This window comes from Jaculus jaculus, unplaced genomic scaffold (genome assembly GCF_020740685.1).
Source record: "Jaculus jaculus isolate mJacJac1 unplaced genomic scaffold, mJacJac1.mat.Y.cur mat_scaffold_35_1_3033546_arrow_ctg1, whole genome shotgun sequence".
In the NCBI taxonomy this organism is placed as follows: domain Eukaryota; kingdom Metazoa; phylum Chordata; class Mammalia; order Rodentia; family Dipodidae; genus Jaculus; species Jaculus jaculus.
In genome coordinates this window covers 575519-587883 of record NW_025423491.1, presented here as the reverse complement: position 1 = coordinate 587883, position 12365 = coordinate 575519, and the positions used below count along the sequence as shown (strand labels likewise).

The 12365-nt window shown below is 42.8% G+C and overlaps 1 protein-coding gene across 2 annotated transcripts in view; it reads left to right on the top strand.

Annotated features, from left to right (window-relative positions):
• Nucleotides 1-10638, top strand: part of LOC123457307 (zinc finger protein 39-like) — a 94268-nt gene extending 83630 nt beyond the window's left edge. The window contains exons 8-9 of one of the 2 annotated variants that reach the window (XR_006634968.1): nucleotides 7567-7746; nucleotides 10208-10638. Coding sequence is in view for 1 of the 2 variants with exons in the window: in XM_045141280.1 (XP_044997215.1) it covers nucleotides 10208-10212 (5 nt within the window). In the remaining variant the exon portion in view is untranslated. The remainder of the gene's footprint in view (nucleotides 1-7566; nucleotides 7747-10207) is intronic. The other variant, XM_045141280.1, reaches the window with a different exon arrangement.
• The last annotated feature ends 1727 nt before the right edge of the window (nucleotides 10639-12365 follow it).

Sequence of the window (12365 nt, the reverse complement as noted above, 5' to 3'; positions counted from 1 at the left end):
CCAGAATATCATTTCTAATAGTTTTCTGTTACTTAGTAAAAGAGAAGAGCATCAAAAACAACACGGTACATGAGTCTGAAAATCTGTAATTGACATGGTAATGCGTACTTAGAAGGTGATATAGTATTACTTCATCTCTAGAGTTTTATTAAGAGTAATGAAACCAAACAGATTTAAAACAAGGTAGAAAACAGTTAATGTTTCTCCCCTCTGATGTCTCTTTTTTGCTGAAATGGAGACCATTGTTAAAAACTAGGAAACACCCATTAACATGGATAGATCTCTGAAGTGGGAACTCATCCGGGGGATGAATCTGGGGGGATTAAGTATATTAGGACTATTTCTACTTACAGTTGATGTATTTTATTTTAAAATTGATTTTATCTTTTAAAATGTTATACTGTTAAATCTCTTCTGCCATCCCCAAGCCACTGAAAACCCTCCTCAGTAGTATTATTGGTAGTCAGTTTGTTTCAGTAGGCCTCAGTCTCTGGGGTGGGGGTCGGGGGGCATGCCTCAGGACATTCCTGTGCACAACGTTCCTTTTATAATATTTCTGCCCCTTCTGCCACAATGTTCTCTGAACTTTGGTGGGTGTCTTAGTAGTGTATTTTAGTGTTGAGTTCTTTGTACCCTCTGGAATTTTGCCTGGATGAATTTTGAGTCAACACAGTATCTGACACTATCTTTTTGGAGCTGGTTGTCAGGCTAGTAATGAGAGCAGTACTCATGTCTCCACTTGTTCTGCAGTGTGTCCTGAGACCTGGAAGATGTGGTGGAAGTAACATGTCTCCTGGTACATAGTAGGCTATTTTTTTTTTTTCTTACTGTATTGATGGGACTTGGATCTCCTTGCCATTTTCTGTTATCTCCCTTGTCCTTTTCCACTTGCTGGCTGAGTAGAAGCACTTTAATGCCACCATGGTCGATACTAGTTGAGTGAATGCTAGAAGCTTCTAACTCCCTTATATTTCTTTGCTACAGTTTCTCCTCAGTTAATAATTAATTACCCACTCTTAAATTTTTGGTAGAAGAGTGGTGTAGTATGTTTGTTAACTTACATTCTTTTTCTCAAAGATTCTTTGCTGTAGTTCCTGTTCCACTATATTCACTGGAAATTTCTCTTTCAGTCTCTTAGCAGCCTGTCCAGAACCATTCATTCTCAGGTAGGGATTACACAAATATTGGAGTGAGAATCCTTGTCTCTTAGAAGCCAAGAAAAATTACTTTCATTTTTTTCATTTTACTTAATTATTAGAGAGAGATAGAATATGCACGCCAGGGCCTCTAGCCACTACAAATGAACTCCAGATGCATGTGCCACCTTGTGTATCTGCCTTATGTGGGTACTGGGGATTAAACCTGAGTCCTTAAGCTTCACAGCAAGCATCTTAACCACTAAGCCATTTTTCAACCCTTTCACTTCATATTTGTTGAATTATGCTACAGTTTGCCAGGGCTCTGCCATTGGCAACTGAAATAATATGCCTCAGAGTTATTTAGTAAAGTGTTACATGAATATTAAAGATGGCTTGGTTGGAGATGTCTTAGTGGTTAAGGTGTTCACCTGTTAATCCTAAGGACTCATGTTTGACTTTCCAGATCCTACATAAGCCAGGCACACAAAGGTAAGGCAAGCATAAGGTCACACATGCCCACTAGGAGGCACAAGTGTCTGGAGTTCAATTGCAGTGGATGAGGTCCTGCTGCACCAATTCTCTTCCCATCCCTCATCTCTCTTTTGCACTGCCTCTAAAATTAAAAAAAAAAAAAAAGTTTTCTTGGGCAGGCATGATAGTGCACACCTTTAATCTCAGTACTTGGGAGGCAGGTGTAGGAGGATCGCTATGAATTCAAGGCCACCCTGAGACTGCAGAGTGAATTCCAGGTCAGCCTGAGCTAGAGTGAGACTCTACCTCAAAAAAAAAAAAAAAAAAAAGCAAAAAAAGAAAGAAAAAAGTTTTCTATGTCATACCATAAATTAAGTATTTACCTAGGTGTCAGTCACTGCTAGGCACAGACTGGAGCCTTCTGTAGATGGGCCTGAACTGCCAGGCAAGACTAAGTACCCCCAGGCCACAGGAAGCCACTCCCTCTCCAAGCCCAGGACAATTGAACTTAGGCTTTGGTCAGTTGCCTAGGAAACTCCTTATATGATATCAGCCAGCACCCTTTGCACAGCCCATTGCCCTGTACTCTACACCTTCCCTTTACCATTGCTTATGTGATGGAATGTATGTCCCCATATGCTGATTAGGAATCAGCATGCACCCTTGTACATCCAAACCCCTTAGAACCCTCAATTGTTTATGAACCCATTTCCCTATTGATTAAATCGAGCTGTTCACAGAGACTGTCTCTCGAAAGTGATTCTTTTGCATACTCACTACAGTTACTTGGATGCCTTTGGGAGAAACACAGCTGGTCCTGGAGGAACCAGCAACCCAGAGCTGGTGCTAGAACAGGGAGACAGGACTAGATAGGTGAGTGCTCTCCCAAAGGGACTGGGAGATATTGGTCCATGTGGCCTTGCCTCCATGTTTTTGAGGGCTGGCAGGTTTCTCTTTTTCCTTCTTTATTTTCTTTTTGCATCCATCATGAGACATGGCGAACTGGCAACTGATGTCTCTTGGCCAAGGTAACTAACTCTTCGGTATTGACTGAAGGTCAGCCATCCTCTGCCTAGACCCTGACAGCCCATTGGGTGTTGGCAAAGAACTTCTGTCTACTTCTCTCCAACACAAAAAGCTGGTAACACATCGACCTCTCAAGGGGCAAGTCGCCATTCTCTTACACTTGTGGATAGGCTTATGTCCTGACTATTGGGGAATCCCCCACAGTGCTATTCAGCCCTTGGGAACATTGCCCTCTGGTCTTGGCATTTCTACTCTTTTCTATCATGAATAATACTGTCTCCCACCAAAAGAAATCACAGATTCATAGATTAAGGGATCTCCTGAATATTAGGGGAATTAAGCTCTCCCAGAGGGAGGCCAGTTCCTGTTGGGAAGAAGTCCTCCAAGTCACCCCCTGGATGATTTCCGGGGATCCATGTGGACCTGCATAGCTTATCTGGCTAGGAAGTGCAAAGTTCGGGAAGGAAATTTCCCTTCCCTTTTCATCCACTTTCATATTTCTCTGCTAGGGCAGTGGCAACACTGCAAGCCATCTTTGCAAGCACTCCAAAGTGGCTCGGGTCAGGTGTTGGGCTCACCCATACCAAGAAAATGGTGCCTCAGCCTGTGCAGGCGCCATGTGTCTGTATCTTTTCCCAGTGGCCCCCAGCATTCTCAGGAGCCCCTCCCTTTTTTGCCCTTTGGCCATACTCAAGCCAGTTCTCCATCATATCCCCTCCCCATCTCAATCAGTCTATCTTCTATTTTAATGTTATGATCTTTTCCTCCATTTATGGTGGTCTTGTATAGGTAGTGTCAGGCACGGTGAGGTCATGGATATCCAGGCCATTTTGTGTCTGGAGGGAACACGTTGTAAGGAGTCCTACCCTTCCTTTGGCTCTTACAGTCTTTCCACCACCTCTTCCACATTAGATCCTGAGGCTTGGAAGGTGTGATCAAGATGTTACTCATTACTGCAGTCACTTCTTTCCAGCACTATGATACCTTCTGAGTCATCCCAAGGTCACTGCCATCTGAAAAGAGAAGATTCTCTACCCAAAGTGAGAGTAGCATTAATATAAGGGTATAAATATTAAGAGAAGCGCTTACTGGGCAATTAGATAAGCACAGTATATACATTTCTCCAGACATCAGCAGATGTTACACCCCTAGGGCTCATGACTACCCCTGTTTTAAGTTTTCAGTATCAGGGATACATTCCCCGCCCACACACACAGGAGCGGGCCTCCAGTCCAATTGGAGGGCAGTTGGTTTCCACCATGACAGACATGCCACTATTACACCTGTTGGCTCATTTGGCCTGGCTGGCTAATTATATAAGGCTTTCAGTGTCCACTTTTGAGTGTCTTCACTGGTGGTATCTCTTTCTCTCATTGAACTACATGTAGAATGGCTTCTTCCAGCTTTCTATCAGCTGGTCTACATGGAGGAGGTTAACAGCTCAGTTCCAGCAGGATTTCTCAGTGGCCTGGCAGCCCAAGTATGTAGAGTCTTCAGCAATAGGGACTTACCAACGATTCCTGGTGGGAAACCAAGGGCCTTGGCAATGGCCTATAATGTTTTGGGGGCATCTGAGACCTCCCTGGCCAACAACTCACTAGAGGTATCCCATCCCTGGCACTGAAAACTTTCTAACAATGATCTATGGCTCTTGAGTGTTCCATTGTCCAAAACCAGAGGATTTCATATGATTTATTTGCATCCTTTTAGATTTTGATTAGCACTCCCTCCACCTTTCCTTTACTCCGACTCTTCCTCTGACCTCACTCTGGGCCTTTTCACCCCCGTTAATCTATTCTTCTGCTTACATATATAACATACCAACCTATTAAGTACCCTCTTCCCTTCCTTTCTCTTCCCTTTATATCTCCTTTTTACCATACTGCCCTGTGCTCCTGAGTTTTTTCCTTCTCACACAGAAGCCCAATCATCTGCAGCTAGGATCCACATATGAGGGAGAACATGCAGCACTTGGCTTTCTGGGCCTGGGTTAGTATAATCCTTTCCAGATCCATCCATTTTCCTGCAAATTTCACAACTTCATTTTTCTTTACCGCTGAGTAGAACTCCATTGTATAAATGTGCCACATCTTCATTATCCACTTATCAGTTGAGGGACATCTGGGCTGGTCCATTTCCCAGCTGTTATGAATTGAGCAGCAATAAACATGGTTGAGCATGTACTTCTAAGGAAATGGAATGAGTCCTTAGGATATATGCCTACGAGTGTTATAGCTGGGTCATTTGGTAGATCCATTTTTAGCTGTCTTAAGAACCTTCACACTGATTTTCACAATGGCTGGACCAGATTGCATTCCCACCAGCAGTGTAGAAGGGTTCCTCTTTTTCCACATCCCTGCCAACATTTATGATCATTTGTTTTCATGATGGTAGCCAATCTGACAGGAGTGAGATGTAATCTCAGTGTAGTTTTAATCTGCATTTCCCTGATGACTAGGGATGTAGAACATTTTTTTAGATGCTTATACGTCATCCGTATTTCTTCTTTTAAGAACTCTCTATTTAGTTCCATAGCCCATTTTTTGATTGCCTTGTTTGATTTCTTATTATTTAACTTTTTGATTTCTTTGTATATACTAAATATAAATCCTCTATCAGATATATAGCTGGCAAAGTTTTTTTTTTTCCCATTCTGTAGATTGCCCCTTTACTTTATTCACAGTGTACTTTGCAGTACAAAATCTTTGTAATTTCATGAGGTTCCAATGGTTAATCTGTGGTTTTATTGCCTGAACAATTGGGGTTATATTCAGAAAGTCTTTGCCAAGACCAGTATGGTGAAGGATTTCCCCTTCTGTTTCCTCTAGAAGTTTCAGTTTCAGGTCTGATGTTAAGGTCTTTAATCCATTTGGACTTAATTCTTGTACATGGAGAGAGGGAAGAATCTATTTTCATCCTCCTACAGATACATATCCAGTTTTCCCAGCACCATTTGCTGCAGAGGCTGTCTTTTCTCCAATGAGTATTATTGGCATTTTTATCAAATATCAGGTAGCTATAGCTACTGGGACTTATATGTGGGTCCTCTATTCTGTTCCATTGATCTACATATCTACTTTTATGCCAGTACCATGCTGTTTTTGTTACTATGGCTCTGTTAGTATAGGTTAAAATCAGGTATGGTGATACCTCCTGCCTTATTTTTGTTGCTCAGTATTATTTTAGATATTCGAGGTTTTTTGTGATTCCACATTAATTTTTCATTGTTTTTTCTATTTCCATGAAGAATGTCATTGGAATTTTGATGGATATTGCATTAAATGTGTAGATTGCTTTTGGTAAGATTGCCATTTTCACAATATTGATTCTTCCAATCCAGCAACAAGGGATGTTTTTCCATTTCCTAGCGTCTTCTGCAATTTCTCGCTTGAGTGTTTTATAGTTTTCATTGTAGTGTTCCTTTACTTCCTTGGTTAGGTTTATTGCAAGGTACTTTATTTTCTTTGATGCAATTGTGAATGGGAGTGATTCTCTGATTTCATACTCTATGTGTTTGTTGTTAGCATATATGAAGGCTACTGATTTCTGTGTATTTATTTTTATCCTGCTACATGGCTGTAGGTGCTTATCAGCTCTAACAGTTTGCTGGCACAGTCTTTAGGGTCCTTTATATATAGAATCATGTCATCTGGAGATAATGATAACTTGATCTGTTCCTTTCTAATTTGTATCCCTTTTATGTGCATCTCTTGCCTTATTGCTGTGGCTAAGACTTGACTTCCAGTAGTATATTCAGTAAAAGTGGGGACAGTGGACACCCTTGTGTTGTTCCTGAATTTAGTGGAAAAGTTTCTAGTTTTTCACCATTAAGTAATATGTTGGGTGTAGGCTTGTCATAAATAGCCTTTATTATATTGAGACTCCAAGAGCTGCACGTTAGGCGCCAGATGCTGGGCTCCTCCCCAGCAGGTAGTGCTGTGGAAGGTCCAGGTCTGCTGGTTCCTCCCAAGGGGTTAAGGAGAAAGATGAACGTATGATGACTCAGAAACCTCTCCTAGCCACCAGAGAAAAACCACACTGAGTCAGGAGTCTTTTGGAAGCTGGAACCCCAGCTAGCCACACTTTGCATATCTTTAGATTGAAATCGGAAACCAACCACCACAACTTAAGATCCCCCCAGTGACATTGCTTCCAGCCAGGTAGCCAGCAGATGCAAACTACAAACAAACAACTGAATATATTGGGGGCTACCTATTCTATTCAACCTACCACAGAGAGCCATTAGTGACCTCCAAACTCAATCCTTAATTATATTTTGGCTATCGGCTTGGTCTTAAACACTCAGAGAGAAATGGATAACCAAAAAAAAAAAAAAAACATAGGTATATGAATGTCCTATTAAGTAATAAAACAAGAGCTTTCCAAGAGGGGAAACAAACAAGACCTTAAGTCATTTTTTTCCCCATCTCTAGTAGTTCTAATTCTTCCTACACTGCATCAGTACACTTCTGGGGTCTGTTAAAATACTTCCTCTGTCTGGGAGACACTCTCTAGCTGCTACAACTTCATGCCCCAGTCATCAGGAAGTTGTAATCTGACATCTTCGTTCCTTGTCCCCTTACAGTAGTTGGAGTGTCTTCTTATGAGATGGTGAAATAAAGAGGGGTACAGTTAGGGTGACTAGACCTCTGAAGGTAAAATCAAGTAAAAGGTTTTTCTTTATCTCTTGCCCAGTTCCAAAGAACTGTTTTTCCCTATGTGCTGGCTCTGCAAAGGACAGGCCTTGCCCTCATTTATTCTAGTCAAGTTATGCCTCTCTGCCTGTCCAGTTCTTAGCCAACCAGAACTGAATGCCTGTTCAATATTTCCATAAACAGGACTACTTGTGTCAAGATGCCTGCTCTCATATGGTGGGAAGGGGTAACCAACCCTTGCATAAATATTTCCTCTCCCACTTTTTGTTCTCCAGTCTTGCTTGTTTAACAGGTATATCTCTATGAGTCACAAAAATGGTCTTCAAACTCCATCTGTGTCAACCAAGAGAGATTTTCATCCCTCTTTTGGTGGTCCTCAGCAAGATGCTGTCTCTTGGTGCCTGTGGTGACCAACAGCCTCGAATCTCTCCAGAGATGATTGAACTCTCTTACAGGTGTGGTACTTCAAAACTGTCTAGCCTTAGACATCATTACTGCTGAACTTTTTTTTAATGTGCATTCTTGGGACAAGAATATTGGGGGTTTGGGGGCTGGAGAGATGGCTTAGCAGTTAAGCGCTTGCCTGAGAAGCCTAAGGACCCCGGTTCGAGGCTCGGTTCCCCAGGTCCCACGTTAGCCATATGCACAAGGGGGCGCATGCGTCTGGAGTTCATTTGCAGAGGCTGGAAGCCCTGGCGCGCCCATTCTCTCTCTCTCCCTCTATCTGTCTTTCTCTCTGTGTCTGTCGCTCTCAAATAAATAAATAAAAATTTTAAAAAAAAGAATATTGGGGGTTTTTGTTAATAAATGATTCTAAACAAAATATTTAAACTCAAACAAGGAGCTGCTTGACTGCTACAAGCCTGAGGACCCCTCTGTTGTGCCAAGACCCCTGACCAGGAGCCAAGTCCCCTGGTCACCCAGGAGCCACCCAGAGAACCACCACAGAAGCTGAGACACTAGAATGTAAAAGCAGCAGGTTTCTTTATTGCAAGCCCAGGCCCGGGCTCCATCCTCACAGTCTGGCACAGACGTAGTGAGGGAGAGAGCCCTGACCCTCAGAGGAAATGGGTTTTTAAAGGAAATGTTACATCATATTGTGACCTTTAAAATGGTTCTAAGAGGGCACAGGTGGGAATTTTGAATTTCAGAGAGGGTGCGTGTGGGAACTCCAGTCTACTTATCTTAGGTAGTAACTTGTTTGCAGAACCTATTGCAAGAGCTGTTTGTAGAACTTATCTTTTGCAAGGGGCTGGAGCCTCTGTGGCCAGGTATCTCTGGAATGTCCTTGAAGTGGAGGCTTCCCAGGAATCAAGGGGGGTGGGGTGGGCTATAGCTAAGCAAGCATGCATACAGAAGCAAAAATAGCACATTAGTCAGCTAGTTCCTCATCTGAGTCAAAATGGCTGTCTGATTTTAAATGGCAGCACCACTGTCCAGCCACTAACTGAGGTCATCGAAGCCAGATGCAGCACATTACTTCTCCTTGGTCTCTCGCCCTCCACCTGGTTCTCTAAACCTTTAGTTACTTGGCTTCTCCTTAGCCCCCTCCCTGATATAGGAACCCTATTGCTTGTAGTCCCTGTCTCATCAAATTTCTCAGATAACAAATAACTCTATAGCTAAGGTTGCTACTAATCAGGTCCTCATGCATCACCTACCTCTATCTGGACCTATAGTAAATTATGAAGAACTCACTCAGGATGACCCTGCCCCATTATAAAAACAAAGGGGTAGTTGTTGGCCACTGCCAGGCACAGGCTGGTGCCTTTAGTAGCTGGGCCTGAGCTTCCAGACAAGGCTGAGGACCCCCAGGCTACAGGAGGCCACTCCCTGTCCAAGCCTGGGACACCTGAACTTAGGCTTTGCCCTGTGACCTTTGGCCAGTTGCCTAGGAAACTCCTTATATGGTATCATCCAGAAACCTCTGCACAGCCCGTCCCCATGTATCCTACCATTGCTTAAGTGCTGGAATGTATGGTCCCATACGGTGATTAGGCATCAGCAAGCAACCTTGTACATCCTTAGGACCTTCGGTTGCTTATAAACCCATTTCCCTATTGATTAAACTGAGCTGTTCACAGAGACTGTTTCCAAAAAGTGATTGTTTTTCACACTCACCATGGTTGCCTGGACACCTTCAGGGAAAGTGCTGCTGGCCCTGGAGGATCCAGGAACCCACACCTAAGAAATTTGGCAAAGGAGTAAATGACAAGTGTCATTTTAGAGGAAAGAGTCTTTTCAGTTTAATAGATCAAGAGTTACTGTGGCACCCAAACTAACAGCCAGGTGGACTCTAGTTTAGCTGAAAATTTGCATGAAGATTCAATCACCAGGAGATGAAGTGATGGCTCAGTAGTTAAAGGCACTTGATTATTAAGGCTAACAGTCTGGGTTTGATTCTCCCATACCCAGGAAAAGACTGATGAAAACAGTTTCTTATGCATCTGAAATTTGTTTGCAGTAGCAGCTTGTCCTGACACATCAATTCCCTCTCTCATCATCATTCTCTCATTTTTATTTCACCACTCTCTGTTTGTAAATTAATTAATTTGGGAAAAAGATACAAAAATTCCAGTAGCACTTCATTTGAAGGTCCCTAAAGCATAAGGTTCAAAGATGAGACTCTTGCTAGAGGGAGCCTCCACTCCACACCCCCCTGATAGGATTCTGCTAAGTATACCCATTGTCTCTATCTGCCTTTGTTTTTCAAATAAATAAATGCAATAAGTAAATTTAATTTTTTAACTACAAGTTTGGTATGGCCATATTACAAATAAAGTTTTAGTTTTCTGTTTGGATAGAATTTCAGCATGCTAAAATGGTTGAGAAAACAAAAATGTGTTTATTGAGACTTAGAATTTCAAATCAGATACATTTTATTCTTTGATATTTTAAAATTTTTGTTTATTTCAGAATGAAAGAGAGAAAGAGAGAGATGATGGCAATACTGCTCATGTCTCAGTCCATGAGTGCCAGTCCTGCATGGCTGGTGCTTCAGTCTCTACAACCTGGAAAGACCCTGAGCCAGTGTGACTCCACTATGGAAAGATACACACTGGAACAACCTGTAGCAGCTGAGCTGTCTCCATGGATGGATCCAGGGCAGGGAAGACCCAGAACTTCTGTGCCTCCTCCATGGACAGATCCAGTGTTCAGAAGACCAAGAGCCCTGGCACCTCCTCTGTGGATGGATCCAGTGCCAGAATGATCCAGAACTTTGAGCCTCCTCTGTGATGGATCCTCCTGGTGCAGTGAGTAGAGACACTGCTTTATGAGGAGCACCAGAGCTGTGAACTTGTGCATCCCTACCTACGCCCTACCCTCCAATCCACTCCTGACAGATATCTCCCTGCTATGAGCTTGCATAAGATGCGTGCTTTTTTCATTTAAGAAGTATTTGTTCACTATTTGTCTGTTTATTTATTTGCAAACAGGCACACACACAGATAGAGAGTAGGGCCACCCCAGGGTGTCTAACCATTGTAAATGAACTCCAGTTTCATGCACCTCTTTGTGCATGTAGTTTTATGTGGGTACTGGACAATTGAACCCAGGTTTCACAGGCAATTACTTTAACTGCTGAACCATCTCTTCAGCCCTTCTTTTCGCCGTTTTTAAGTTGATAATGTTACTGTATGAGCACAGTCCATATTGATCACTTCTTCCTCTGGTTATATACTCTTATGTTCAATCTCCTTCACCCAATTATACCAAGGACCCATCAAGGTGAAGCTGCGTATTCACTGTGTGGTGCTGAATGCACCAACGTTTGTGAGGACAGCAGTGCCTAAGGGTACTCCTCCCACCCTGTGGCTCTTACCGTCTTTCCATTCCTCTTCCACAATGTTTCCTAAGTCTTGAGGGTCTGGCTGTAAGTTTAGAGCACCTGATGATTTTATACTTTGATGAGTTTTGAAACTCTGGTGTTTGCCATCATCTCACAGGAGGAGCTTCTCAGACCAACAGTGATATACAATCTGACAACTTCCTATGTAATGTTTGCTTGGCCCTGGCTGTTGTGGTACAGATGTCTTGTCTAATATGCACTTGTTTTCATTTTCTTGTCCTAATGATGGTCCATGGGTCTCCCAGATATTGTCTACCATCTGTGTAAGCCAATTCTCTAATCAGCAATGAGAGCAGCATGGATTAATGGGTATAAGCATACATATTTAAAAGATATTTTGATGGGCATACTGTATCCTTTTATTCCAATGAACACTGGGAGCATCCCTCTAAGGTCTCCTTCTTTATAAACCATAGATAGACTTGGTTCTCAGTACCAGATATGAATCTCAAGTCCAGTCAGAGAGCAGTTGGCTAGCCCCATAGCCTGTATGCATTATTACACTGGAGTGCACTTCCTGCCTGGCTGCTTGATCCCATATCCTGGACTTCCTACTTGTTCATGCTGTTGGGCTGTTGGTGACCATCATCCCCTAGCAGCCTGTATCACTCTTTCCAGCATTATGAGGGCTAATCAGCATGTAACTAGCTTCCATATCAGTTCCAGTTTGATGTCTCAGTGTCCTGAAACCACAGTTTGTGGGGTCTTCAGCAATAGGGTCTTATCATTTGACCTGTGTGTTAACTAAGTGTTTTGGAAATGACCAGTAGTGTTTTGAGGCCTCAGGTGCCTCCCAGTCCAATGAACAGACCACTATGGGGTAACTAGTTCTGCACTAGGGCTCACCAAGTGCGTATGGCTTTAGAATGAAGGTATCTTCTCCTCTGTAGAGTACAGAATTGTTTTAGTGGCCTCATGGGCCTTCCTGACCAGCAAATAGCTTACTGTGGTGGTCTCATTTTGGGACTTGGGGTCACAAGAGCCTGTGACATTAGAATAAAGCTTTCTCCTCCTCCACAGGTGCTTCTTCCCAAAGAATGAACCCTCTCTCGTTCAGAGTCACATCTTTATTAGCTGACCAAGAGAAAGGTTTCTATAGTACTCATTCAGACCATCATTAGTTTTGAGTATGTCACCCTCAAACTCTTGCCACTCAATATCCTTCCACCCACTGTATTTTCCCTCCACTTGCCTTTTAAGTTCCTTCCTGTCATCCCTCTCTGC